Source organism: Diceros bicornis, chromosome 22 (assembly GCF_020826845.1).
Source record: "Diceros bicornis minor isolate mBicDic1 chromosome 22, mDicBic1.mat.cur, whole genome shotgun sequence".
Taxonomy (NCBI): domain Eukaryota; kingdom Metazoa; phylum Chordata; class Mammalia; order Perissodactyla; family Rhinocerotidae; genus Diceros; species Diceros bicornis.
This window is the reverse complement of record NC_080761.1, coordinates 26,398,980-26,425,016: the sequence shown is the minus strand read 5'-3', so window position 1 is coordinate 26,425,016 and position 26,037 is coordinate 26,398,980. Positions and strand designations below refer to the sequence as shown.

Genomic DNA, 26,037 nt, shown 5'->3' with positions numbered 1-26,037 from the left:
AATTTTGTAGAAGGAATTTTCAGGGTTGCAATGGAGACCAGGGCAGGACAAAAAACACGGTAAGCAGATGATGCTTGCTTCCTGAAGCAAGGAGGATGTACCACTATCTTCACAACTAAATTCTGACTCGATACCAAGGAGGGCTGACAGAATTCAAAGATGCTCTTCTCAAATAAACTCCTTTGAACGTGAAATACATCTCTCATGCAAACATTTGTGGAATTAGCTTACATGCTAACCTGACAAGTCCTGGAGCATTTTGCCCAAACATTTAACTCTAAATGGAAGAACTGAAGTTAGGTACAGTGAGAGGGCAAAGAAAGTGTGCCAAAAAGACCAAAACAAAAGCACTGGAAATATCTCTGGAACTTACTACAGAGAAAAGCAATAAGTTCCATCATAAGAGAAAGATGGTCACAAAGAAAGAATCCAATTTAAATGGGAACAAAATGTTTAACCTGGAGAGCGTGTGCAGATCTCAGGCAAAGTTTCATATGCAGAAACGTATTTATGCCATTACTGAAGAAAGAAGGCCAATTTGTCAAAATTCTGATTTTATGATGAACAGGAAAAGCAGCCAAGTGACTGAAAAGTTAAAAAAATTTATGATTCTGACAATTTCCTTTCAATTTTCATAGACAAGGTAAGTGATATTACAACAGTCAAAGAAATGAGCATCTGTTAAAGAATTTTTTTTTTAGATCTTGCTCAAGTCCTCAATCAGAAGATACACTGGACCCCCTTCCAGTTATCAGTGCCAAAGGCTAGGAAGCCATTCTCTCAAAGAGGGGCAAAAGGAAAAGAGTTTCTTAGCTGCCTTGTAAAAGTGCCTAGGGGACTTAACCTAATCCTTTTTAATGGATAAATTTAACATCTCTGCAGTTGAATAATTTATCTTCATATAGGCAGAAGCCAGCTATTGCCATATAACTAAAGAAGATAAAAGATGCGCCTGCAACTCTGCGAGTATAAACGTCTCTTTCTTCTCGAGATGGCCATGGGAAAATTCAGGCCAACGGACCCCACCAGCTTTTTGGACCCAGGGTTGCCGGATCAATTATTTCAAAAGCCATGCAGCTTTACAAAAGAGGAGACATTTATCAAGTAATAATTATAATAAGAAAAATAGCCATTCCACTACATTCTGCAATGCTTATAATTTAAAAGACACTGATAGATACATTTTTTAAATTGATACAGGAGTGGAGGACAAAAGATTTTCACACACTAGCATAGACTAAATAGTACTGGTTAATACTGTGTACTTTGGGAGACCATCCATTAAGATTACTTACAAAAAATGAGCTCATTACAAGAAAGGTCTGCAATTAAAATTCTGGTAAAAATGACAAGAAAATTTAGGAGTCAGTAAAATACACACACACACATAAACATCCACACACAACACAACACAACACAGGCTGAATAAGAAAAAAAAAGTCCAGCTGTGTTTCTAGGTATAGAGAATGTGTATGTTATGAGGGTAGTTCACAAGATTTAACAAAAGTACTGGTAGCTTTGTACCTTCAGGGTAGGAAAAAAAAGCTCTTAGGAAGTCAGAATTTTAGAGTAACTAAACGATATTCCTCTATCCCATTTATTGTCTTTTAAAAAATAAAACTTTTTTTATCCAATAGCAACATAAAGAAAGGCTTGCATATGAATACAGTTTTTCTGCCCCAGATGAGTATATTGTGCTAATATTTGACTTTGTAACACACAGCAATTATTCACCCAACAGAATCTGCCTATCAACATGGAAACATCAATTGACGATGAGTATCTAGCTCTCTAGGGATACATGAAATGCTGGAAATAGCAACATAAAAGCCCTTAATTGAGGATTAGTAATAGTATTGAGAGTAAAGTTATACTCTTCACCCAAAAGGTACACACATTTAATGGCAAGTTACTGTAATTTCTTTTAGAGTAACTCTCAAAGCTGATAACTTAGTATTTTAATCTAATAACAAGTCAGTCATGTGTTTTTCAATAAAGATTAAGGTAATGTTTTTAAAGGCAGCCTGGACATTATTTACTAACATTCTCTATAATTTTTAAACTAATTTTCTTTTAAATGAGATCATATTTGGGAAATAATAATAATGGCTAATACGTAATGAAAGTCTTTGTATCATTTTATTTTCCCCCTACAAGAGGTACTATAATACCTCTTTAATATATGAGAAAACTGAGTCACAGAAAAGAGATATAACTTGACAAAGGTAACACCGCTAGTAAGTGGCAGAGCATGCTTTCCGGCTCACTCCAGAAACCACAATCTTAGCTTTGTTTTATCATGACTCAATACTTACTGGACTCTCTTTTTGGTTGACATTAACCATTTACATCAGGGGCCTGCTAACTTCAGCCTGTGGGCCAAATCCAGCCCACAGCCTGTTTTTGTAAATAAAGTTTTACTGGAGCACAGCCAGCCCATTATTGTCTATGACTGCTTTCACACTATAAGGGCAGAGCTGAGTCGTTGTGACAGAGACTGTGTGGCCTTGCAAAGGGTAAAATGTTTACTACCTGGCCCTTTACAGAAAAGGTTTGCCAACCCCTGATTTAGATAAATGTGCCAAATCAGGTGAAAATTAAGTTTCTGGAGTCAGAGTTTAAATAACGACCCTATATGAAGACACTTACACAGGGCTTACCCCTAAAGTTGGACCAAGCCACAGACCAACAAATGCATGAATTAAAACAAAGAATATTTTATACCAAGCTCCTGATGTATGATTTAGTATCATGAGATGTGTCATCAGGACAACAGGCCAACATGACATACTCAGCATCGACCAGCTCACAGTCATCATTCGAGAAGAGGCTGGCAAACCAGAACAAAGCACTGCATACTCTAAGTGTGAGATGACCACTTTCTTGGATCCACAGGAAGTCCGGGCTGGGCTTTTGATCCTCGCATCCCCGACGCCTAACAGTGTCTGGCACGTGTTGGGGGTTGATAAAAGTTTTCTGGCTGAATGAGTGAAAATCACAGTCTTCCCTACCCAGAGGTAGGGACCCTACCTATCAGAGGGTCCCCGCCCTCCACCCGAATGGCAAACTCTTCTCTGCCACTTCGCTCCTAGCATGAGTTTCGGTCTCCCTTAGGCCTTTCCCTTGTGCCATAGGAAAGAACGACCACAACACCAGGAGACACCGCGCCCCCTAGGCTTCGGGGGACTTGCAAGGACACAGCAGCGTAACCTCTCCCGGGGCGGGTGCATTACCTATATTCTCGCTCCTGCAGAATCTCCACGGGGTCCAGGCCTTGCGGTTTCTGAATGGGGCTGATCCGGCTCTGCTTCTGCTGCAGCTGCAGGATGGGCGAGGGCTGCCCCGGGGCCGGCTGCGGCACGGAGGGCCCGGGCACGGCGGCCGCGGGGGGCTGCGCTGCTGCGGGGGGCGCGGGCGAGGGCCGGCCGCTGGGCGCGGGCACCGGCAGCTTCTGCGGGGGGCTCGGGCCGCTCAGCTCCGCCGGGCCTGCGGGACAAGAGCCACATGGGCAGCTCGGGCGGGACGGCGCCCTGCGGCCACACCGGGCTGCCCGCTGCCCCCCGGGGGCCCAGTGAGGGGGCATCGCAATGCCTTAGAAGAAAAAAGGAGGGAAGGAAGAAGCGAGAGGAAGGAGGGAGGGGAGGGGAGGAAAAGGGGGAAAAGAAAGGAAAAAGAAGAAGAATCCGGCATCTATCCCGGTAGGGAAAGGCCTTCACTAATGAAGGCATTCACTAATGAACCTTGGTGAAAATGGTCCAAAAATGACTCTTTAAGTAATAAACTGAGTAAGGAACAGACGGCCAACTTTTAATATAGGTCTACAGTGGGTTTTTAAAAAGAATTACAGGAGCATTCAGAGTTCAAAAAAGTAAGGGAGTCACCTAACAGTCAGATGTAATCTAAGTGTGGTCCTAAAACCCCATTTTGCAAACTGCCCCGCGACCTCCTTAGGCAGACCTCCATCCCAATCTGCACCAGCCCTGCCGTTAGAACCCACGCTTTACAAATACAGCCAGCAGCTTGCCAGGCCTTGATGTAAACTGCAAAGGGCACACGTTTTTCCTTAATGACCTATAAAGCATATTTCAGGCTTCATCAGTGCATCTCAGGAACTTAAATTTTCTTTACTACATATTAGAAAATATCTCTAAAAACGTTCAGTGTAGGGGAAAAAAATCTGCTCATTGCACCCAATAAAAACTAGCAAATATTAAGATTCAAGAGAGCATTCTTCTCATGTTATCAGAATAAAGGGATATGCAATCATCAAGCTTACCAAAATGCACTTAATAAGTTAATTTAAAGCAATTTTCCACATTAAACTTCAGGAGTTTAAATTGATTGCTAGGTATGGACCTAAAATAAGAAGTGTTTCGTCTCTCCTCCTAGGTGAATTTTTACGTACTTCAAAATTATAAATAAGATTAGTGATGCTACCAGATGAGTTAGTAAATTTAAAAAAAAAATCACAGTAAGCAGAAGTTAAAATCTCTCACAGGCGTTCTTCCAAGTAGGTTCTAAATTTTTTCTAAGAAAAATTAAAATTATTAAACGGTAACAAAAATGATAGTCTATATACTTCACAGCAACTTAATAATTAACCATACAAAGACATACATTATGAAAAATTAGACACATTTATTCAATTTCCAGCAAACACCGTTTAGAAATGGGCTTAAACGGCAATGCAAAGATAGCTATAAGCAAACATTTTGACAGGAGGAATGTGAAGAATTAGAACAAATTGCTTAGGAAACTACTGTGTGTGTGTGTGTGTGTGTGTGTGTGGTGTTACTGTTCTTTTTTTCCCTTCCTTCTTAAATTAGGTAAAACTTTCCAAAAGCCATTGAGATAGATAAGACTTCGTGAGGTAATCTGTAGCCCTGATTTCAGGGGTTGATGAAAAATTCTTGAGGGAAAAATGCATTTCTTTTTATTTTTCATTTTGGGCATTGTAGATGTTCTATCATAATAAAGAGATTCTTTTCAGCCAAGTACTTTCTGATTTTTTTCTGAATGGGAGGTCTTTTACATAATGCATAGCTTTTCATAGTACTTTATAGTTAGAGTTTCTTTCATCCATATATAGGAAACCAATTTCTAAACATTAAATCTCAGGGTTGTTAAGCATTGGAATGAGTTATGGAGGGATGTTTTAGAATATCTGTTCCCTAGAGGTTTTTAAAAACAGGGTAGATATTTCATTTGAGTTGCTTTAGGTATGATCCAGCCAAAAGAGAGGAGACAGAGATTTCTAACATTTATTTTAATTCTCTGTGATTCTATGAATCTCCTTAATAAGCTCAAGAAACTGGTAGAATTAAATATATTTGAAGACTTGATATAAACACACTAAATAATGAATTTCATACATTTAAGCCCTCTAAAAAACTACCACCTTTAATAAAAAGAAAATTCAGGTCTTACTGATAATATCATCATAATAACTTTAAATTCAGTTTTCAAAGTGTTTTTCCTCCTTTCAAAATTTAAATAATTCATCAATAAAAGCCATAAGAGTGCAATCGCGTTACAAATTTTACTTATTCTGGGTGCTTTTGTCTTTAGCATCACGGCCTATGAATACCTATGCAGAAGCCTATAATGACTCCTTGAGTAGATTCAAGTCACTATTTTTAAAACCACATTTAATCAAAGGAAGGTATCCAGAGCATGTCTGATATCCCTGGTTCCGAATCTAGCCATTTTTAGCCTTTGACTCTGAACTAGATCTGATATATACATGGCTAGCCTTCTTTAATCCATCAATATCAAGACCTTCTTACCTGATTGACTCTTAAAATTGAGAAGCAGAGAGAGACCCAAACATTGACTTAAAAATCTCAATCAATTTAAAAAATACTTCAACTTGCTGTGAACCAAACAGGTGCATTTAAAGCATCCTGTATCTTTCCAGAGGAACTGGTGAGTTTCACCTCAGCTCTATCAACTACTGGTCCTGCCAGCCTGAGCAAGTTACCTAACCCTCTGTGTCTCAGTGTCCTCATCAGCAGAATGGACATAATAACAGTACCTGCCTCACAGGCTGGTAGTGAAGATTCAAGGAGACAGCGTAGCTACACGCTCAACCCTCAGCTCTTGTCATTCTTACTGCCACCAAGGACACGAAGGTAAAGAAGTCCAATTCAATTACTCAGCTTTACAGAAAAACACCATGGCAAAAGAAAGGCTTTTTAGGAAATTTCGTACTGGATTAGCTGGCAAGTTTGGGAGCGCTCTTTTCTATAGCAAACTTCAAAATGTTTCTACGGTTTAATACAACTCAGCACAAACACTCAGGTAAATCGGCTTGCCATGTGCTTCCTGCTAATCTGCAATCAGAGTTCCTTCCAAGCAAACCCCTTCCCAACTAAACACCGAAAGTTCATTTAGTGAGTGGGTCTATTTCCTCCTCCCTCCCTCAGATTATATAAAAACTTCTATTTACAGAGGCGAGGCAGCTGAACGCAGCTTGCCACAATTAGACATGCCCTGAATGTGACTACCTATTCATTAGGTCTGACGCCGTCCTTCAGGGGGCTGGTGGGGTTGAGCTGCCTGACAGGATGTGCTCTCTATCCACAGAAACCATCTCTACACCAGACACTGTGGTCTGCTAAATGATAAGACCTCTCCCCGACATCTTCAAACGGAAGACAAATTACATTCCTTAACTTATCTCCTACTCCCTCCACAGTGTAAACAATTTGGGCTTAATTGTCAGAGGTACAAAATGCGTCTGTTTTCTCTTCAGTCCCCACCTTAGAAGTCAAGTTAGATGTACATCTGACACTCTTGAGGGGTGTCCCAGTGCAGCTAAGGGGGGAAGGGTCTTCCCTGGATGCACCCCTATGCCTGATTTTAAGAAACAAGGAAAAAAACATCAAAATACCTAAGTCTCACAGGTACAGAATTTCTGTGCATTCAGAGCTCCGACTTTTCCTCCTGGCACACAAGAATATTGATGCAAATAACAGTTCTGTGCATTAAATAAGGATTGAAGTGACTTCCACAGGTTGAAAAAATAAAGGTAATGAAGTGTATTTAAATTGAGCACACCAAGAAATTTTAGATAGCTAAAAAAAAAAAAGAGGGAAGCAGGAGAGAGAAAAGCACCGAACAAAATGAGCAATAAAACTTTTACTTTCTACCATGACGTCCTTTCCCCCCATCTTCCCCAAAAAAACCAAAACTTTTTCAGTTCCTATTTTTAATTTGCTTTAGTCTCTAAAAGGAAAAATGAATCAAAATGAGAAGAAAAATGACAGGTTAGATTTGAGTGGAACCCCCAGCAGGCAAGGACTGAAGAGTTATTTGTTGAGCGCGATTCCTCCAATCAAACCGTAATTCTCTGCCAATGGCTATGACGACGTCACTTTTGGTGAATTATAACTTTGGAGTAGGTTTGAGGCAGATCACCCCAGCCAAAAAGATTCTCTTCACACATGAATAACACTAGAAAATGGGACAGAAGAGAAATGGAATCACAGCTACCTCCAGTTAAATGGACATACTTAAACTTATTTTTTCCTGAAATATTAGTAGAGGTATTTATAAGCAATTATAATTTTTTATTAAAAAGGGGGGAGATAAACAATTCATAATTAATAAAAGTAATATTATCTTTTAAAAAAATTTTGCCTTATTTTGACTTGTTCTAAATGAAAATCCAAAAAGAAGCCTTTGTCCAGTGAGGTTATCATCTCCCTATGAAATCTGAGATTTGGGGACACGGTCAGCAACGCTGTCAGAGGCAGCCTCCTCCTCAGCGGCGGGAATGGGTCTGCTCAATTTCAGGGAGGTATCTTTTTTCCTCCTTTATCCACGGCCTCCTTGCCCACTCTGGCATAAAACACTATCTGCCCAAATATTTTCATTTCTAGTGAAGCTTGACTGCCAGAAATACAAAAGGCACGAGCAGTAATAAAATGAACTCCCCCTAATGACAGGGGCCTGGTGAGGGAAGATGTAGGCACTGGAGCTGGGTGAAAAAATAGAGCCCTCTCTTCTAGAAATGATCCAGAAAACCTGCTCAGGACTGTGTTTATTAGGACATGAAGTATTTGTTATGTAGAAGTATCCAGATAACTGAAATTTCATCCTTTAAGTTTTACGACTTCATTTGGTCTCATTATTTTGACTTTGGGTGAAAAGTTTTCTCAAACAAATCATTCAGCTTCCTGCCTTCTTTTTTTTTTTTTTTTTGTGAGGAAGATCAGCCCTGAGTTAACATCCATGCTAATCCTCCTCTTTTTTTGCTGAGGAAGACCGGCTCCGAGCCAACATCTATTGCCAGTCCTCCTCCTTTTTTTCCCCAAAGCCCCAGTAGATAGTTGTATGTCATAGTTGCACATCCTTCTAGCTGCTGTATGTGGGACGCGGCCTCAGCATGGCCGGAGAAGCGGTGCCTCGGTGCACGCCCGGGATCCGAACCCGGGTCGCCAGTAGCGGAGCGCGCACACTTAACCGCTAAGCCATGGGGCCGGCCCAACTTCCTACCTTCTTAAACAGTATTTTGGAATCTTTTTTACTTAACCGCTAAGCCATGGGGCCGGCCCAACTTCCTACCTTCTTAAACAGTATTTTGGAATCTTTTCCTGCTGAGTGCAGGTCATTTTTAAAAATACCAATGGCCGTGGAGGTCTGTAATGAAGTGACACCCCAGGACAAGCTGTGATGTACAGTGAAGTGTGCCTCTATGACAAGGTCCTACACCACTACCTTTTGGGAGATAAAGGCTTTGCTCCCTCCTCCTCAAACTACCAACTCTGATGGTTACCACTCAGCCTCCACGGGAAACTCTTAGTTAATACTCCTCATATACTGAGATGTGGGACACTAAGATTACCAACTTTGTTGACCTTGTGTCTAGAGCATGAGTAAAAAGGCTCTAAGTAAGGAGCTGAGATACTTTTCCTTTTCACACACAGGAATAAAATGCTTGCATTTGTGCAAAGACTTTGTGACAGATTCTTTCCCTTGTCGGAAGAAGCTTTTTTGGCCTGAAGGAGCCAGTATGGGAAAGTGGGTAAGGACATGGGCGCTCGAGTCAGACTCCTAGCATCTGAATCACAACTCTCCATATTCTAGATGCATCACGCGTGCAAGGTACTTATTACTGAGGCTGGTGCACGAGGTCAGCTAGTAGGCATCCAATAAGCATTAGCTACATACATACACAGACATACGGATTTTTCTTCTCCTCTCTGGATGCATTCCTGAGTGCTAGAGTTTTGCAGTTTTCAAACCTCTAAATACACTGAGTGTTCAAACTACCATTTTCTGCATGGTTTTCTCGTACAACCTTTTCCGTTCCCAATGTTCCTCTCTCTACCTACCATATGATCCTCTACCTACCAAAGCACCACGGTTGCCACAGAAATCTGCAGATGACATGATACTTTCTTGCTCTTTAAACCCCATTCCTAAGCCTACATCTACAGTTAACAAGATGAGTTTATCCTTCAGGTAGAGCAACTCTTGGAGCTTCTTTTACCAGAAAAGAAACATTTACAAACTCAGAAGGTAGAATATTAAAAATAATAATAATAATCTGAACTCTTTCTCATTGTCTAAATCCTAAAACCTAGGAAGAGTGCGAATACCCCAAACTAACTGTTTGCAATCAGCATGTCAGGGCTTGCCCAAATGAGAGGGAACCATTCACAGGAGATGGTGTCAATGGCAAGGAAGCGCCCTGGAATTCAAATTCCATGGGATTCAAATTCCCTGGAATTCAAAGCTCTAGTTAGAATAGAACCATAAACTCTGCTTATCCAGCTGTTAACAAAACCTTCCCAGAGAAAACAATGTTCATGGAAGGTCATTCTATAGCCCCTTGCACCTCTGAATTCTATCAGTGGGATCAAGCCAGACCACCAGAAGGCCATACAAAGGACAATCTCATCTTGACCCATTACATAATGTCATAACTTCGGATATGATGCCAGGGTACATAAGAAATAGGCCATGTGGATTCTGTTACTCTATTTATTATGAACAAATGTTATCAATGCCTCTATCATGCAGTGCCTCTTAATAAAAACAATAATTTGGAAAATAATCCCACCTGGGAAATCTACTTTATACTCGCATGCTAGAAAAGGCTCTGTGTCCTCTGAGAAATTGGTAAGCAACTTGCCTTCCAAATGGTGAGACTTAGGTACGTGACCCTGTCTCCTTTCCTGATGCCAGGAAACTCAAGTCATCTTGGAAGCTCAGATGCAGCAACCATGAGAGCTCTTGTGGCTCCCACATTCCTGACCTCCCTGACCTCGATTTCTATTTTCCTTTGCTTCTGATTTTCTACCTGATAATTATTTTACTGCAGGTAGGCTTCTTGGAAGCCTCTCCAAATGCATTTTGCAACAAAAAGGGGTAGAAGTAAATAAATCAACAAACAAAATGGCTCGAGGAGAGCTGATTCGAGAGCATGTTTTGGCAATGGAATGCACTGGATGCAGAGGTTCTTAACTGGGGTGTGTGGATGGGCTTCTGACAAACATTGAACCTCTTGAAAGGGAATGCAAAATCGTGGGGAACAGTGCTTTCTTTCTTTTCCTTCCTTTGCACCAGAGTCTCCAAAGGTTAAGAAGCACTGCTCTAGGACTCTACAGCAGAGGAGACCGAGAATCTTGGCCAGCTAAGTGAAGCAAGACAAGGGAGCCAGCAAGGGACAACAAAAGGCTAAGTCAGCCCTGGCCTTACACCAACCCAGCGCTTCTGTGCAGTTAGCAGTCTTTCTCATCCGAGTTAGACCATCGCATCATTTATTTGGTTGCAATATTAACCTACCAGATGGTCTGTTGTAGTTAATAAGGGCCTGCTGCTGCGGCGGCTGCTGTGGCTGTGGTTGTGGCTGCGGTGGCGGCTGCTGTGGCTGCTGCTGCTGCATGCCAGGCAACGTCCTTTTCCCCTGGACTGCAAGCTGCAGTGTTTCAGGGAGGGGCTGGCCCCGGGCCAGCATTTTGTAAGCTAAAATCTGAGCTCGCAGCTGATGCAGCTGGACAGGACTGAAAGGCGAGGGACCTCTGTTGGGCTGGTTCATGGCCTGTGGATCGCCTGGGATGAGGGGCCCTGACTGGCTCGGCGGCATCTGTGGTGGGGTCGGGCCTCCTCCCGACATGGGGCTGGAGACGTGCTCTGGGGCTCCCAACGGAGACGGGTGCGGTGACATATAGCCTAGAACAAAACACAGAAGGAGATCACAGGCTGCTCCCCAAGGCCCTGACAGAGAGACATTCCTGAATATTTTGATAATTCAATAGATCAGCACCATCTGATAGAAATTTAAAGTATATGTATTTTAATAATTATATATAATTTAAAATTTATTTATATACAATATATATAATTTAAAACTTTCGAAGAGTCACATTAAAAAGTAAAAGAAACAGACAAAACCAATTTTAATAATATATTTTGTTTAAATCAACAGACCCAAAATACTATCATTTCAAAATGCAAAAACTATTAAAGAGATAGTTTACGTTCTTTTTTCATACTAAGTTACAGCACATCTCAATTTAGACTAGCCACATTTCAAGTGATCAATAGCCACATGTGTCCTAGAAGGTAAATTATTAGTGGCAGTTGTACATCTAAAGGAAAGGCACCAGCGGAGAGTATTATACCCTAAAAGTAGCTCTAACCTAGAGAGCAAAACCTGAAGGTGTCTACTATATTGCAGTGGGGAATGAAGAGTCTCTTATTTTGGATAACAAATATTACTTGGTTTATTATTATGCATGTTATGAATAATTTGCAATTATTGAGGGCCTCCACTGTTGTAGGCACTATGAAAGGCACTGTACATACTTAGCTGAGTTCTCCCCAGAAACAGAGTCTGATGGAAGGACTGAGTGCAGGTGATTTATTTGGAAGGTGTAGGGACACTGGCAGGGGTATGGAAAGGTGATATAAGGAAGGGAAGGCAACCAATAAGGGGTGTATTATTTCCAGCTGTTGCAGTGGGCACCTCAAGATTAATTTCATGCAGTAGCTCTGGAATACAGGGTAAATAACTTGCCTCCAAATTATCCCAGGGAACAGGTGAAGAAGCTGGGGTATTTATACTCTTAGGATCATCAGTCACTGCTTATGTCACTGGTTATGACTAATGACCCCAAGACCCCCAGAGACTTTGCCATGTGTGGGTAAGGTGGGTGCCAGTAGACTGAAGGCAAGATGGTGGTTCTGGCCAGTGGATATCAGGCTGGTGGGAGCTCAGAAATGGTAAGGAGAATTAAAGGGATATGAGGACAGCATATATTATTTCTTCAATCCTCACAACATCCCCAGAGATATGTATTGTCACCTCATTTTTTAAAATGAGGAAACTGAGACTCGGGGAGTAAGTGAGTTACCCAAGGTCACACAATTAGGTCTTGGCAGCTCCAAGATTCAAACCAAGGTTCATCTGATTCCAATATGTATGCTCTTCCCATGATCTAATATTAATTTGGTTTTACAAAAATAAGTTAAGGACTTAAAAGTTTCAAAAATCTTTTAGAAACACTTATGATAGAACACAAAAATGAGAGGAATCTGTTTGGGTTTTAAGAGATCTAAATGAGAAATTAAAGAATACTTTTCTTGGGGAAGAAAAGTCAAAATGCACAAAAATTTCAAGGAACTTATTTCAGGAGATGAGTGTATAGCCTGGCAACAGAATTCCTAGAAAAACATCCGAATGAGCCTGTTGGAAGGATGAAGGAGAGGACAAAGTGGGCAACTGCCATCCGACAGGCGGCCCTGAACTCAAACTCCATGCTAATTAATCAAGTCAAAGGTGTCCTCAGACACAATATAAAATATTAGAGTCAAGGTCTTTGCCCTTTAATAAATGTAGTCACATCACAATTACAAAGGTCATCACACAGGTTTTTACTGGACATCTGCAGTGTCTTTGAACCTATGTTAAGTGTGAGTTGAAACAGCTCCGAGCGTCTCTGTGAAATCACAAAGGCCCCAAAATATTTGACCACCACTGACTAGGGGACTCACCATCACCCCTCACAGACCAGAGGAAATAAAGGATATAGTTACCTTTACCTCAAACTGCCATTTGGAGAGGGAAACAAATTTAGCCTGATCCCCTTAAACAAGAGTAGGTTTTGTTCTATGAATTGGTGAGAAGTAGAACTCCATTCAGAGAAATCCTGCCCTGACGAGAAATGGAAGAACTGCTAACTTATTCCCCAAATCCCTACTCCGTAAGGAAGCACCAGGCAGCAATTAGGGTTAGCTAGTCAAATACATTAGCCAAGAAAATGCCCCAAAATCAGTCTGCAAGACTAGCAGAATTTAAATCCCAGTATGTTGTTATTTATAACAAGAAACACTTAGAGAATATCAATAACATACACTTAGCTTCATCATTAACATTCTTCCCTCTTAAAGAGGCTTACATTCGCCCCTTAATTGTAATGCTGGTGCAAAATGGTAGTTTGTTCATATGAAATCACCTTCTTGACACCTTTTTGGCCAGCCCTGCATCTACCCCAGGGGGAAAAACTTCCTACCAAAGTTATTGACATTAGTAGGTATACTACCAGGGGTTGAAATGGGTCAAATGTCTCTTGTCCTCTGTTTTCTCCTACTTCCTAAGGTCATCAATTATAGCCTACCCATAATAAATCATAGGCTGCCTAATACAACGGACCAAAACATGAGACAATCCAGTCTCAACTCAACTATATAACACCATCTTTCAAATCACTCTTTTAAACTATGAACTATGGGCAAGGCAAAGTTATGAAGATGAGATAGTTATACTAAACACAGTAATTCAAACTCCGAAAGAGTAACTTGGTCACTTGAAAGTTAATACAAAATAATTTTACCTCAAATTTGATAAGAAAGAAACTAAGAGTGGACTAAAAATTATTTTCCAGAATTAACCAGTACCACAGAATTTTACCTCAAATGTGAGAAGAAGAAACTGCGATTGGGAAAAATTATTTCCTAGAATTTATAGGGGATGTTAATAGAATCATTCTGTCACAGGATGACATGAAAAATGTGACAGTGTTTCAGCTAAAGAGAGAGCCTTTTTTTCCTATATGACTAGCATTCCATAAAACTTCAGGAAAAACAGAATCTAAATGATGAAACATAACATATTTTGGTAATTATCTTTAGTTGAGAAAACAGTGAAGAAATTGCCTGAGAGTGAATATACATTTGTTTGTAGGATGACAGTGTAGATGCAGAATCTGCTCTTTTTGAAATCCGGTTTGATTTGCTCATTCAAAAGTAGTCAAAAAGTGGCAGTTTTCCTTCTCTCGTCTTCAAGGGCCATTATCTTCCCAGTTTCACCTTGCCTCAGAGAGAAGCAATCACCTCTCTCCTTTTACTAATCTTGAACTTATAAGTGCCAATTTCATATGAATTTTTCTCTTCACACACACACACAAACCTTAAATATTATATACTTGCCTTTGAAGGCTTTTTCCATCCAATGGACTAAAAATAAACGATGTTATCATTGGGACCATAAGGTACACAATTCAGTATTTATTGAAGAAAATGGTTTTGCTTCTCAACCAATACCCTAAAATAACCTAACAGGTTGCTAGGTAGTTAGAGCTGGCAGCCTTCCGATCAATGCCACACCTCTCTCTACCTGGGTTTTTTTAAAGATACATGTTATTACAGAGTCTAAATTCTTTTTAGGTCATTATATAGAATTAGACTGCATTATACCAATAATACTTTATTCAAAAATATACTTTTAAATAACTCACTCCTCTCCTACAATGCACTTTACTTTTTTAGAGAAAAATACTACATGCTAATTCTGATTCCACTGAACGCAGACCTCTGCATTTCAAAATAATGATAACTTACTGAAATTATGTAAAAATTAAGATCTACTTAAAATTGTTGACTTTTAAATGCATAGGTTCACTTCTCTATCTAATTGAACAAAATTTCTCAAGTATCTCTCCAGTCATATGGTAGACATGGTGCCAAGTGTTGGAGGTTCCAAGAAAAATTATCATCCTGAAGTTGAAGAAGCGAAGCAAGCAATAAGAGAAATTTTAAGAGAAATAAAAGTAAAAGTGCTCTCAATTATAATTCATGCATTTAAAGTGATTTTGGGGGGCCAGCCTGGTGCACAGTGGTTAAGTTCCGCACGTTCCGCTTTGGTGGCCCAGGTTCGTGAGTCTGTATCTCGGGCATGGACCTATACCACTCAAGCCACGCCGTGGTGGAGTCCCACATATAAAATAGAGGAAGACTGGCAGAGATGTTAGCTCAGCACCAATCTTCCTCAAGCAAAAAGAGGAATATTAGCAACAGATGTTAGCTCAGGGCCAAACTTCCTCACCAAAAAAAAAAAAGCCAAAAAATAACAATAAAGTGGTTTTTTATTGGAGTTTTCCTAGATCCCCACTACTTGAGCTACTACAAAGCCAGCAGCAGATACAGCAAGCACCTGGCTTTGAGAATCACTGAATATAACTCACCTACACCTCCCAGGTATTAAAAATAAGATCTGCATTAGCTCTGGGAACACACCTGGCTCCTTAGAATTTAAATGATAAACCTGGAAGTGTTGTCTTGACAATTCATGCTTAACACTGCATGGGTCAAATTTTTTCTTCTTGTACTGCAAAAAGTCCCAGTGATTCAGGCTGCTTTTCTGACATGGCCAAGATTTTATGAGTCATCTGCAACACTTGGGCCTGCCTGCCATCAAAATTCAGATCAGAGTCTGGGATACTCAGAAATATATTCAGGGGCCGGCCCGGTGGAGCAAGTGGTTAAGTGCGTGCACTGCGCTGCGGCGGCCCGGGGTTCGCAGGTTCAGATTCTGGGCGCGCACCGACCCAACGCTTGGCAAGCCATGCTGTGGAGGCATCCCATATAAAGTGGAGGAAGATGGGCACGGATGTTAGCCCAGGGCCAGTCTTCCTCAGCAAAAAAAAAGAGGAGGATTGGCAGATGTTAGCACAGGGCTAATCTCCTCACCAAAAAAAAAAATACATTCAAATATTAGTGAAGATGCACTCTTGTGCCTCCATGACTTGCTTATTTATATTAAAAACAACAAAACTGTGAATACGTTTCTCTAAATCCTCACAGCCAGAAATCTTCCCTCAGGTGGATGGATGCCTGATCACGGATGGAGAAAAAAAGACTCACACACATTAAATTACAAAGATGTGTATACAGTAACATATAAACCATTAAGCTTTGAATTAGAGTATGTAAATTTTAGTGTTAATTAGTGCTACATAACCCACGCCCCTTGCATGTTGAAATGACCATACAATGATTCTAAAAACAGGTTACATTGTATTCAAAAGACTTTAAGGCATCTTAATACGCTTTCAACAGTGAGGGAAGAAGGCAGGAAGGAGAAGAGAAATATGTCATATATTGATTGGGCCATTATTGTGGGTTGAATTGCGTCCTCTCCAAAGATATGCTGAAGCCCTAACCCCTAGTACCTGTGAATGTGACCTTATTTGGAAACAGGGTCTTTGCAGATGTAATCAAGCTAAAATGAGGTCATACTGGATTAGGGTAGGCCCTAAACCAATGGCTGGTGTCCTTATAAGAAGGAAATCTGGACACAGACACACAGGAAAAATGTCATGTGGAGACCAAGACAGAGATTGGAGTGATACATCTACAAGCCAAGGAATGCCAAGGATTGCTGGCACCACCAGAAGCCAGCCAAGAGGGAAGGATTCTTCCCTAAAGCCTGATTCAGAGAGAGCATGGCCCTGCTGATCTCTTGATTTCAGACTTCTAGCCGCCAGAACTGTGTGAGAATAAATTTCTCTTGTTTTAAGCCACCAAGTTTGTGGCAATTTGTTATGGCAGCGCTAGGAGACTAATACAGCTATCCACCAGCAACGACAGCTGATTCCACTGCTAGAAAAAGCCACCTACAGACATGCAACTCAAGGGACACAGGTGGCTCATCTTACCTTCACATCAGTGCTGTGGTTAGGAGGCATACCTGGATTCTCCGTCCAGCCCTCACTCACCGGATATGTCAACTGGGCTTTCACTCCCCCATCTATAAAACTGGGCTCGCAGAATTTACCTTACAAGATCACGACAAAGATTCCGCATAAAGTACATAAAGCACTTTGCAAAGTGCTTGGACACGTAGGGGCTAGTAAAATCACTAGGATTTTGGAAATATAATTGCCCACAGAAATCACAAAGTTGTGTTGGTGGGGGTTGGGGGAGATTTCTATAAGGAAAAGAAACCTGCTGCATTCAATCTTCCTTAGAAGATTGCTCTTGGAAGACATGCTCTTTGGAAGTCATAATTAAAATAACCAATAGGAAAGATGAAAGACGAAGGTATGGAGCCAAAATCAGGTTTGTAGCAGACACAGACCTTGGCTGTGTTGATCCATCGGACTCTGCGGAGGGCCCATTCCTGGGTGAGGTGGTCGCATACCGGTGCCCTTCATGGACCCACAATGGATATCTTCTACAATCCCCTTGTCGTGCATACCATCAATGGGCTGAAACGTTGAAAGGACATCAGTTAGACACCTCTCTGAGGTACAATATTTCTATTTGGAGTTTTAAGACCCCTCTCTAAAGTCTTCAAAAGTGTGGCACAATAATCTGGTACCCATAGGACAGTCATATTTTTACACTTACATTACATATATTACTATATACTACATATTTTGTATAGGTGAGAACAAAAAAATAAGAGGACTACACCAATAGGATCATCAAAACTATCTGTAACTCAGAAGTCCAGGCTTTAAACAGTTGACATTGTTTTTGTAATGTCAAAACCTGCAAATAAAAATGAAGTCCTGTTCACAAGGCAGACAAATATAACCTACTCTTCTATACCCTTTTAAGCAAGTCCTGAAACCCGCTGTATGCTGAAGTTCATCCAAAGTCTGAACGAAGGCTATCTGAAGTGTCTGTGATGATCTGGTTTTTTTTTGGTAATTTTGTTTCATCAGAGGGGAAGGAACTATGGAAAGTTTGAAAGCTGAAACCAGAAAGTTCCATGGCAGTTGGGAAAAGAGGAACAGACAGGGTAAAGCAGTGAATGGGGGTGAATTCCAAAAGGGATGGAAGGTGAAATGGATGAAGCTATACTAAGAGGGAGGCAGATGGAAAACAGTTAAAGGCATAGTGTGGAAAAAATAAAGAACGCAGAGGCTGGAAACAGGACCCGAGGCCTAGAACATAACAGACACACAATAAATAGCTATTGAATTGACATTAATCCAATCCAGAACTGGGCAACGGAGCACGTGTTTGAAAAAGTCTATTCCTCCCCAAACTGGAATAGCAATTTTCAAAGCAGCCTGAAAGGAATATTTCCAGGAGTTTATAGAAACCAAATGACTTCAGGCAAGAAAGTATGAGTGTTTGCAGTTTTGGAGAAAGGAAAGTTAATTTCTGCAGAGTCAAAAGCATGCGCTTGAAAAGAGGAAAAATTTACCATAAAGAAGATGTTTAGAAGAAAAATGGGAAGAATTTGGTCTAAAGAGCGCCTCTGAGTCTGTTAAATAGTAATAATAGAGAGGAAATCAGAGCAACACAGCAGATGTATTTATGCCACTTGTTTGTTTATTTCCAGTGATGTTGAAAAGCAAAACGCTGAAGCGCAGAGGGAGAAGGAGGAGAGAGACAAGGAATAAAGCTGCCTATAAAGAGAATCTAGGAAAGTGAAAGCATCTGGCCAGCAGGTGTCAACTCTAGGCCCTTAATCATGTCCTCACTCGGGGAGTTATCTGCGGGGCAGGGGGCTATGGAAAAGCAGGGTGGCAAAAAATGCAAAACGTGCAGCATGAGCACAAAACAAAACAGAAATGAGCACCGACTGGGGCAGAGAATATGAGAATGTGTGACAAAGATGCAAGGTAATCAAACAGAAGGGATCAGAAGAGATAATTATCAATAAAAACAATCCAGTGCAAAAACATCACTGGCTCACTCATACATTTAGCTTTTAAATGCTTAAATAATAAGAAAGGTTAGAGAAATATTTCCTTCAAATTTTCTCTTTCATTTTGGAGGTGAGACATCCTCAAACCATTCTGAAACCATTTAACCCACCTGGACGCAGGTTTACAAGTGACAGATCAGATCTCTAATACAGCTCCCAAATTAATTTAATATGAACCCAAGACAACTTAATGACTTCAATATGTCTACATGTTCAATACGTCTCCTAAAAATATGATATGGAAAACAAGCAGTTTTATTTCTTCAGATACCTGACAAGGTAAAAATGCATTTTAAAAAAACAAAAAAGGAGGGAGAGAACTTAGGGATATCTATCCACAATATATTTTTAAATGAAAAGAGGAAGTTTCAGAGTAATTAACAGTGGCAATATGATTCTATTATGGTCAAAGAAAATATTTAGAAAAATCGCACCTGTATATGCATACCCGTGCTTACTTGTATTTTTCCCGAACGTAAAGAAAAGCAAGATGTGAAGAGCATGGACAATAAGCTGTTACCTGGGGTTAAACCAGGATTAACTGTTTCCTTTACAGTGATGTGTCGCTTAACGACGGGGATACATTCTGAGAAATGCGTTGTTAAGCGATTTCATCGTTGTGCGAACGTCATAGAGTGTACTTACACAAACCTAGATGGTATAGCCTACTACACACCTAGGCTATACAGCACTAATCTTACAGGACCACTGTCATATACACAGCCCGTCGCTGAACAAAACATCATTAAGTGGTGCATGACTGTATTTATCTCAGTATAGTTTTGCTTTCAAAATAAGCATGTATTACTTTCCTGATTTGAAAAGCACCAAATAACAAATTTGTAAAATTGGATCTTCTCTTCTGGGCTCCGATGCCTTACCTTAAAATTGACCAACAGTCCTACACAATTAGAGGAAGGCCTTGCTCTTTTCTGCAGTAATCCTTCTGTTTTAAACCAGTATCCTCCACGGCTTGCCTACTTAATATCAAGAGGCATCCCCGCCACCCCATCTACCTGTGATGGCGTCCAAAAGGGATGAAAAACCTCTACTTGTCTCATCAGGTAGAACCTTCTGATAATATGCAATGGTCTCATAGATTTTCTTTGGCTACTGCTAACTTTCAAAGCAAATGGTTGCAGAGGATCTTGTTCACTTTCTCAAAAGGCTATTCTCTCTTTTTTGCATCTCCTTTGAAGGCATAATGCCAAAATCATGATATGATCATCCCCACAGCATCAATCCGAGTCTCATCAATAAAGGGTTATTACAACCTGAGTCCAGAATCAAACCACTGGACCGGAACTCTGCAAGATCAGAGCCCTCTTCCAAAACCAGTATAAAGCCACTTCACATAGGGACAGCAAAGTACCTTTTAGGGATTCCCTAGAAAGTATTTTACTTCAATAAAGCTTTTTTTAAAAAAAAAAATCCTGTAGCAAAAAACTCGTTTTCCTTTTCCTCTTTGAGATCTAATTTTTAAAATAAATCTCAACATTTTTAGGGAAGAATAATTTTCAGTATGTTCATTCATGGATGATATAAGTTACTTAACATATATAGTCAGAAAAAAAATCAAAACTTATTTACTAATATACTTATTCACTGAGCCAAAATACCTGTAACCCACAAATCACAGAATCTGTCAGAACCACATATTCTACCTAGTATTTTTCAAAAGCCAAGATCTGATCTTCCTGCCTGGTACAACATCTGTAACAATAAAAGAGCCTAGGGATGTATGTTTTTAATAATATACAAGATATGACAAAGACCTAGCTTGATTGTCTTGCTAACAATAGTAGAGAAAAGAGACGGGGGTTATCAGGATTACGAGCCATCCACGACTCAGAAAATGAGCTGAACGGGAGAATGAGCTCTTACCTTATGCATTTGATGCAGGCCTTCCTGCGGGAAGTCGGCAGACCCCATCGTAGGCATAGGGTGCGAGACACTGGGAGGTCCAGGACTTGGCCCCATCATACTGTGGACAGAACCTGGGGAGGGGCCAGGTCCTGGACTAGGTCCGAGGATTGGGCCAGGAGAGGGTCCGGGCCCTGGCGAAGGCCCTGGGTGGGGCATCGCACCAGGGTCTGTGGGCGTGGACATCTACTCCTCCTGTCTCTGCCAGTCAGAAGAGTGATACTGAGCTGGAAAGAAGAAAAGAGAAAGGAATGTTTTAAACATGATGTTAAGATTAGAATAAAACAGTTGTTAGTATTTGATGGTGCCATTTCTGTAACAAACATCAAACAGAACTGCCTTGTCTAGTCCAGATGTTTGAGTAAGTATGATATATATCCATCTGCCCTAGTCTTTATGAAGACCACTTGTTTAAAAGAAAAAAACACTCTAAATGATTCCCCAGAAAGATATAAATCATCTAAGATACAAAAAAGACTCACTGGAGAAACTCAAATTTAACACATAAGCAGAATTCTAAACAAGTTTAAAATTTATTACTGAAGTCAACAGATGCTCTCCATTACTTACTGGCTTGGGCACCTTACAAGTTATTAACCCCCTAAAGCCATTAAAATATAAAACCCCTAAAAAAGTATCCAATCAAGACCCATTTTCATAAGTAAATGGGCATTCAAAACTTCACAGAGAATTCCAGATAGTTAAAAGGGGAAAAAAATACAATTTCATAAATTGAGAAGGAAGGAGAATTCCCAATCATGGGAAAAGCAGAAGTGATGGGAGTCAGACAAATATGGGTTCAGAGACCCACATATACAATTACTAACTGAGACTGAAATGCAATGGTACATGTGAAAAATACAGTCCAGTGCCTGGCACCATAAGCAGCTACTCCTATTTACCATTATTTTCCCCATCACCTCCACTGTACCAGAAGTGATCAGAAGGAACAGTTTACGACGTGGTCCTCCTGTCAGCTAAATTAATTGCAGACCACAGGGACAGTTAAAGCCAGGGTTTCATCCTAGGCCTCTCTGTGGTCCAAGATTTCCGAGACAAGTCATCCACGACTACTGGATTGGGGTCCACCACAGACTAGCTGGGGAAATTCTGGTTCTCCAATTTCGTCAAAGCAATATTCCATCACCAACGCTCTAAGACTTCTCAGCACTACCACTGGGGAACTGCCTCATGGGGTGGGTACCACCGCAGTTGGATATGAATCAAAATGAGTAAATAAGTTATTTTCTGAATTTGGATGGATATTAATGAGCCCAGCAACTAAGCTAAATACCACTAGGGAGAGCAACTGTCATATATTATGATATTATCTGGGGGCACACACCTGTACACACAACCAGTTGTCAACCTCACAAGATACAGAATGAGACACCCTAAGTGATTTGCTTACCCACTGCGTAGTGGCAGGGACGGCATCAGACCATAGGGGCCCAGTCACCCATAGCAGGGCTCTTTCCATAGTGAAATGAGAGGTTAAAGGGGAAATACAAAAAACCCACATTCGTTCCATTCTTAGCTACCTACTGTCTGTCACCTCTTGCTGAATCTCTAGAATGTGAGGGCCATGAGGGCAGGGTCTTGCTCTTCTTCTCTCCTGTATCCCCAGCACCTCCAACCAGCATGCAGTCAGGGCTCAAAAAAGATCTGAATGAACTGCAGACAAAATTTCAAGGGCAAACTATTAATAGAGTCAACTGTTTTATGAGCAAAAAATTAGGGAGTAATCAGTGTTTGAGGTGCATTCAAATAAAGAAGGCTTAAAAGTGTAGGCAAGAATTTAGGCCATTCTGATAAAGGAGTTAAGGCTAAAACAGGCAACAATGAGTAGCTACTTTGGAGTGATTATAAGCAGGGGATCACTCAAACTGGTTTACAAGATGGGACTTGGAGAACCCAGTTCAAGTGGTTTCTAAAACAACAGGGAAGCTCGAGGGTGAATTATAGCTTTGAATTCACTAGAGAGCCAAATGTTATTATTTTTCTTTGTGATTAAGAAAGCTGGCGGAAGTAACTTTTTCTTTTTGCATCCCACCCCCTCACACACACACACACACACACACACACACACACACGTTCAGTCAGCACTTTAAATTTAGGAAGCTTACGTCAATTCAGGGGTACTACAAGTTATAATGTTCTTTCATGTATCTCAGCAAACTAATGCACCCCTTTATTTTTCAGTGAATAAAAGGAAATTGCTTACTTCCTGTTGTGGTTTACCTTGACATGGGCTTCAATAGCTACTACAGTAACATACCACAAGTTTGAACAATGAAGATACAAATACTTAGTTAGCCTGGCAGTCTTACTTTTCATGTTTTAGATTTTAACATGTATTACCCAGTAATACTAACAACTTTCTGCATATATGATCATTTTCATCTGGGAATCTCGTAGAGTGTTGTAATTACTTGTACATAGTCCCATAAAAACGGTCCTTGTGCTTTGTTAAAGGAAACTATTAAAAACTTCTTAAAGGGAAAAACATGAGAAGTTACATGGAAAAGTATGGGCATATAGGTGGAATGTTAATATAGGAACATGTTATATAGGGGACTTTTTAATAAGAAGAGAACTTTCAGATGCACGGACTTAATGAATGTGTCCATGCAACAGCACAGATTAACAAATGAGAAACGAGCTCAGAGAAACAGCATAGTTTAACAAATGAGGAAACTTGCCCCACGCCACATAGCTAATGAATGGCAGGCATCGGAACTGTCATACAGTTTGCCTGTGATACTCTCTGGCTTCTGTCTGGGAGTCCAGAGACCCATGTCTCGTCTTCTTGTCTCAGGGCCACCACCAACCCCGGGGCCCTGGGCAAAGGGCTTTTCCTCTAGGGTCTCTAGGCTTCTTCTGGGCTTGGGATAGGAGTATCTCAAGGCTCCCTCCATCTGTCTATCCATGACTTGGAGCATCTCACAGACTTCCTCCAATCCTGTGTGTGGTGGCATTCATCAATGAACCTCCACAGCAGAATCTGGGCTGTCCCAGGGTTCGTGCCTTGGCGCCGTCACTCGAGCGAACCGAAGAGGACCGCCTCTCAAAGATGCAGCTCTAGTCCTGGCCTCTTACCTCTCCCTCTTCATTTCTGGTGGCAACTTTATTGTACAGCTTGAGTACCTAATTAAACTTTCCCACAGTGTAAAGCAACTCGGGGGTATAAATTACAAGGAGGCGCGAGTCTCAAGCAGAAGCACGTGTTATTACTAAGGTACCGCGGTTAAGGTTTACAGTCCTCAAACTTGATTGTATTGGCCAACTCAGCTTCTCGCTCACCAATCCTACTGGTATCTGCAGGAACCCAAACCCTTTTCTTTTTTCTTCAAGGCACTGGTGAAATGATGCAGATGGGGTAGTGATGGTGGCAGTAGGCAGTAGAGATGGGGAAGAAGGGAGGGCTCAGATAACCTTGATAGGGTAGTGGTAGGTCTGTCCACAAGATAACACTCAAAACCTATTTTTATTTTGTGTTGCGGGGGCAGGGAGTTTTATATTGTCACAGAAAAGAACGACCTGTTCCACAATTATGTGGCTACTATAATGAAAAAAATGTATCTGTGTGTGTTGGGGGAGGTAAGGCACAGAGACCTCCCCATACATAGGCATTGCTAGTCCCCTCTCCTCCCCCGTTATGCCTCCCTCTACCTCAGACCAGCACTCCCTGAGGGCCAGGCCGCTGTGTTCTTAGCCAAGAATTTTCCAGCAGTACACCCTGTCTTTTTTTTGTCCTGACGTTCCTGCCTTTACTACTGGGGAGTGTGTGTTTTTAAAAATAAAAGTCCTCGGAGCTTCCCACAACTCCAGCCACCATGGACATTTTCCCTCAGCCCAATCTCCTTCCTCTCCCGTTAGCTGAAAGCCTGGGCACACCCATCTGCATATGAAAAGGAGTTCAACTTCATGGGATTTTAAGGGTCAGCAGTCCAACCACGACAACCACGACAAAGTGTGTACCTTACTGTCTTACTGCAATCAACTGAAATACCAAAGACCTCCACACTTGGAGTAATATCCAAACACACCCATGTGCTTCATAATAATTTTAGTGACTTGAATTGAGGAGACATTTTGCCACATCCCCATCTAAAGGATGAGGGCAGGAAGGGACCACATAGCTTGCCCAAAGTCACATCTGTAAGTAGAACTTATCTCTTCACTCCCACCCCAAGACTGAGCAGCTACACCCATCAGTGGAGAGTCTTCACTGCGGCCGGAGCAAGAACATGCAGGAGTCGAAAGCAGAGGACGTACAGACCAAGATGAAGCAATGGGAGAGATGTTCTGCAAGGATTAGGATTTGGCTGTGATGATATATTAATTTAGGAAGGGGCAGAGGAGTCAAGAGAAGCCCTAGAGAGAATGTGAGGTGGAAACAACATCACAAACTGAAGAAGTAGGTGATGTGTAATCAAACATCCAGAAGGCCCGTTTTACTTATTCCTCCCTGACCGTCCCGAGTCTCCACTGGGCATGGGCACGGAGGACATACAAAAACGAACAGAAGGTGTACCCCAGGCCTCTGCAAGTCTGACAGCGAAACAGGACTTAACCATAAAAAACAGCAGGAGAAAAAAATGGAAGATCCCACAAGACAAGATGGGTACAGCTAAAGTACCCAATGCAGGCACGGGGCAGAGAGATGACTTGCAGTTTAGATGGTGGAGCAAGGTAAAAGGGAATTACTGGAGAAGGTGGCATGTCAGCCAGGCCTTGAAGTTAAAAAAAAAAAAAAAGTTCCCTAGAAACTTGTCTTTTAGTTACAGAGAAAGTTTGGGAAAGCACAACCACCTAGACTAGACGACACCTCTTAAATAACTCTTCACCAGATGTGATAAGGAAGCGAGGGGAAATCTTGGCTTGCCAGCAGATCTTTAGCACTGCTGCATTTACAGAAACACTTGGGGGTACAGGTCAAAGGTGGAATATTAGAAATAAAAATTAGGCCCAGTCCACATCCCTCAAAATAACTCAGTCTTTTTAAAGTTTTCTGGCTGTGACCGGAGAACTACAAGGCTCAGGAGATAGTTAACTGTTCGTTTTACATCTGTTTGCTGATTCAGAACGTCTCTCCCAACCTGAAGTGCTTCTTGTTTTCGGTGTAGCTTTCTCTATAACTGCATTGATACTTCCCC

At 41.1% G+C, this 26,037-nt stretch overlaps 1 protein-coding gene across 8 annotated transcripts in view; it reads right to left on the bottom strand.

Moving 5' to 3' along the window:
• The window catches only part of SMARCA2 (SWI/SNF related, matrix associated, actin dependent regulator of chromatin, subfamily a, member 2), a 173,923-nt gene that overhangs the window by 139,416 nt on the left and 8,470 nt on the right, over positions 1-26,037 (bottom strand). For 3 of the 8 annotated variants that reach the window (XM_058565718.1, XM_058565725.1, XM_058565720.1), the window contains exons 2-6: positions 22,424-22,552; positions 20,840-21,105; positions 17,369-17,498; positions 10,795-11,181; positions 3,234-3,486 (exon numbers count right to left, since the gene is read on the bottom strand). In XM_058565718.1, coding sequence (XP_058421701.1) covers positions 3,234-3,486; positions 10,795-11,181; positions 17,369-17,498; positions 20,840-21,064 — 995 coding nt within the window. In that variant the 5' untranslated portion in view covers positions 21,065-21,105; positions 22,424-22,552. Of the gene's footprint in view, positions 1-3,233; positions 3,487-10,794; positions 11,182-17,368; positions 17,499-20,839; positions 21,106-22,419; positions 22,553-26,037 lie in introns of all 8 variants that reach the window. The other 5 variants (XM_058565722.1, XM_058565723.1, XM_058565724.1 and 2 more) reach the window with 3 other exon arrangements.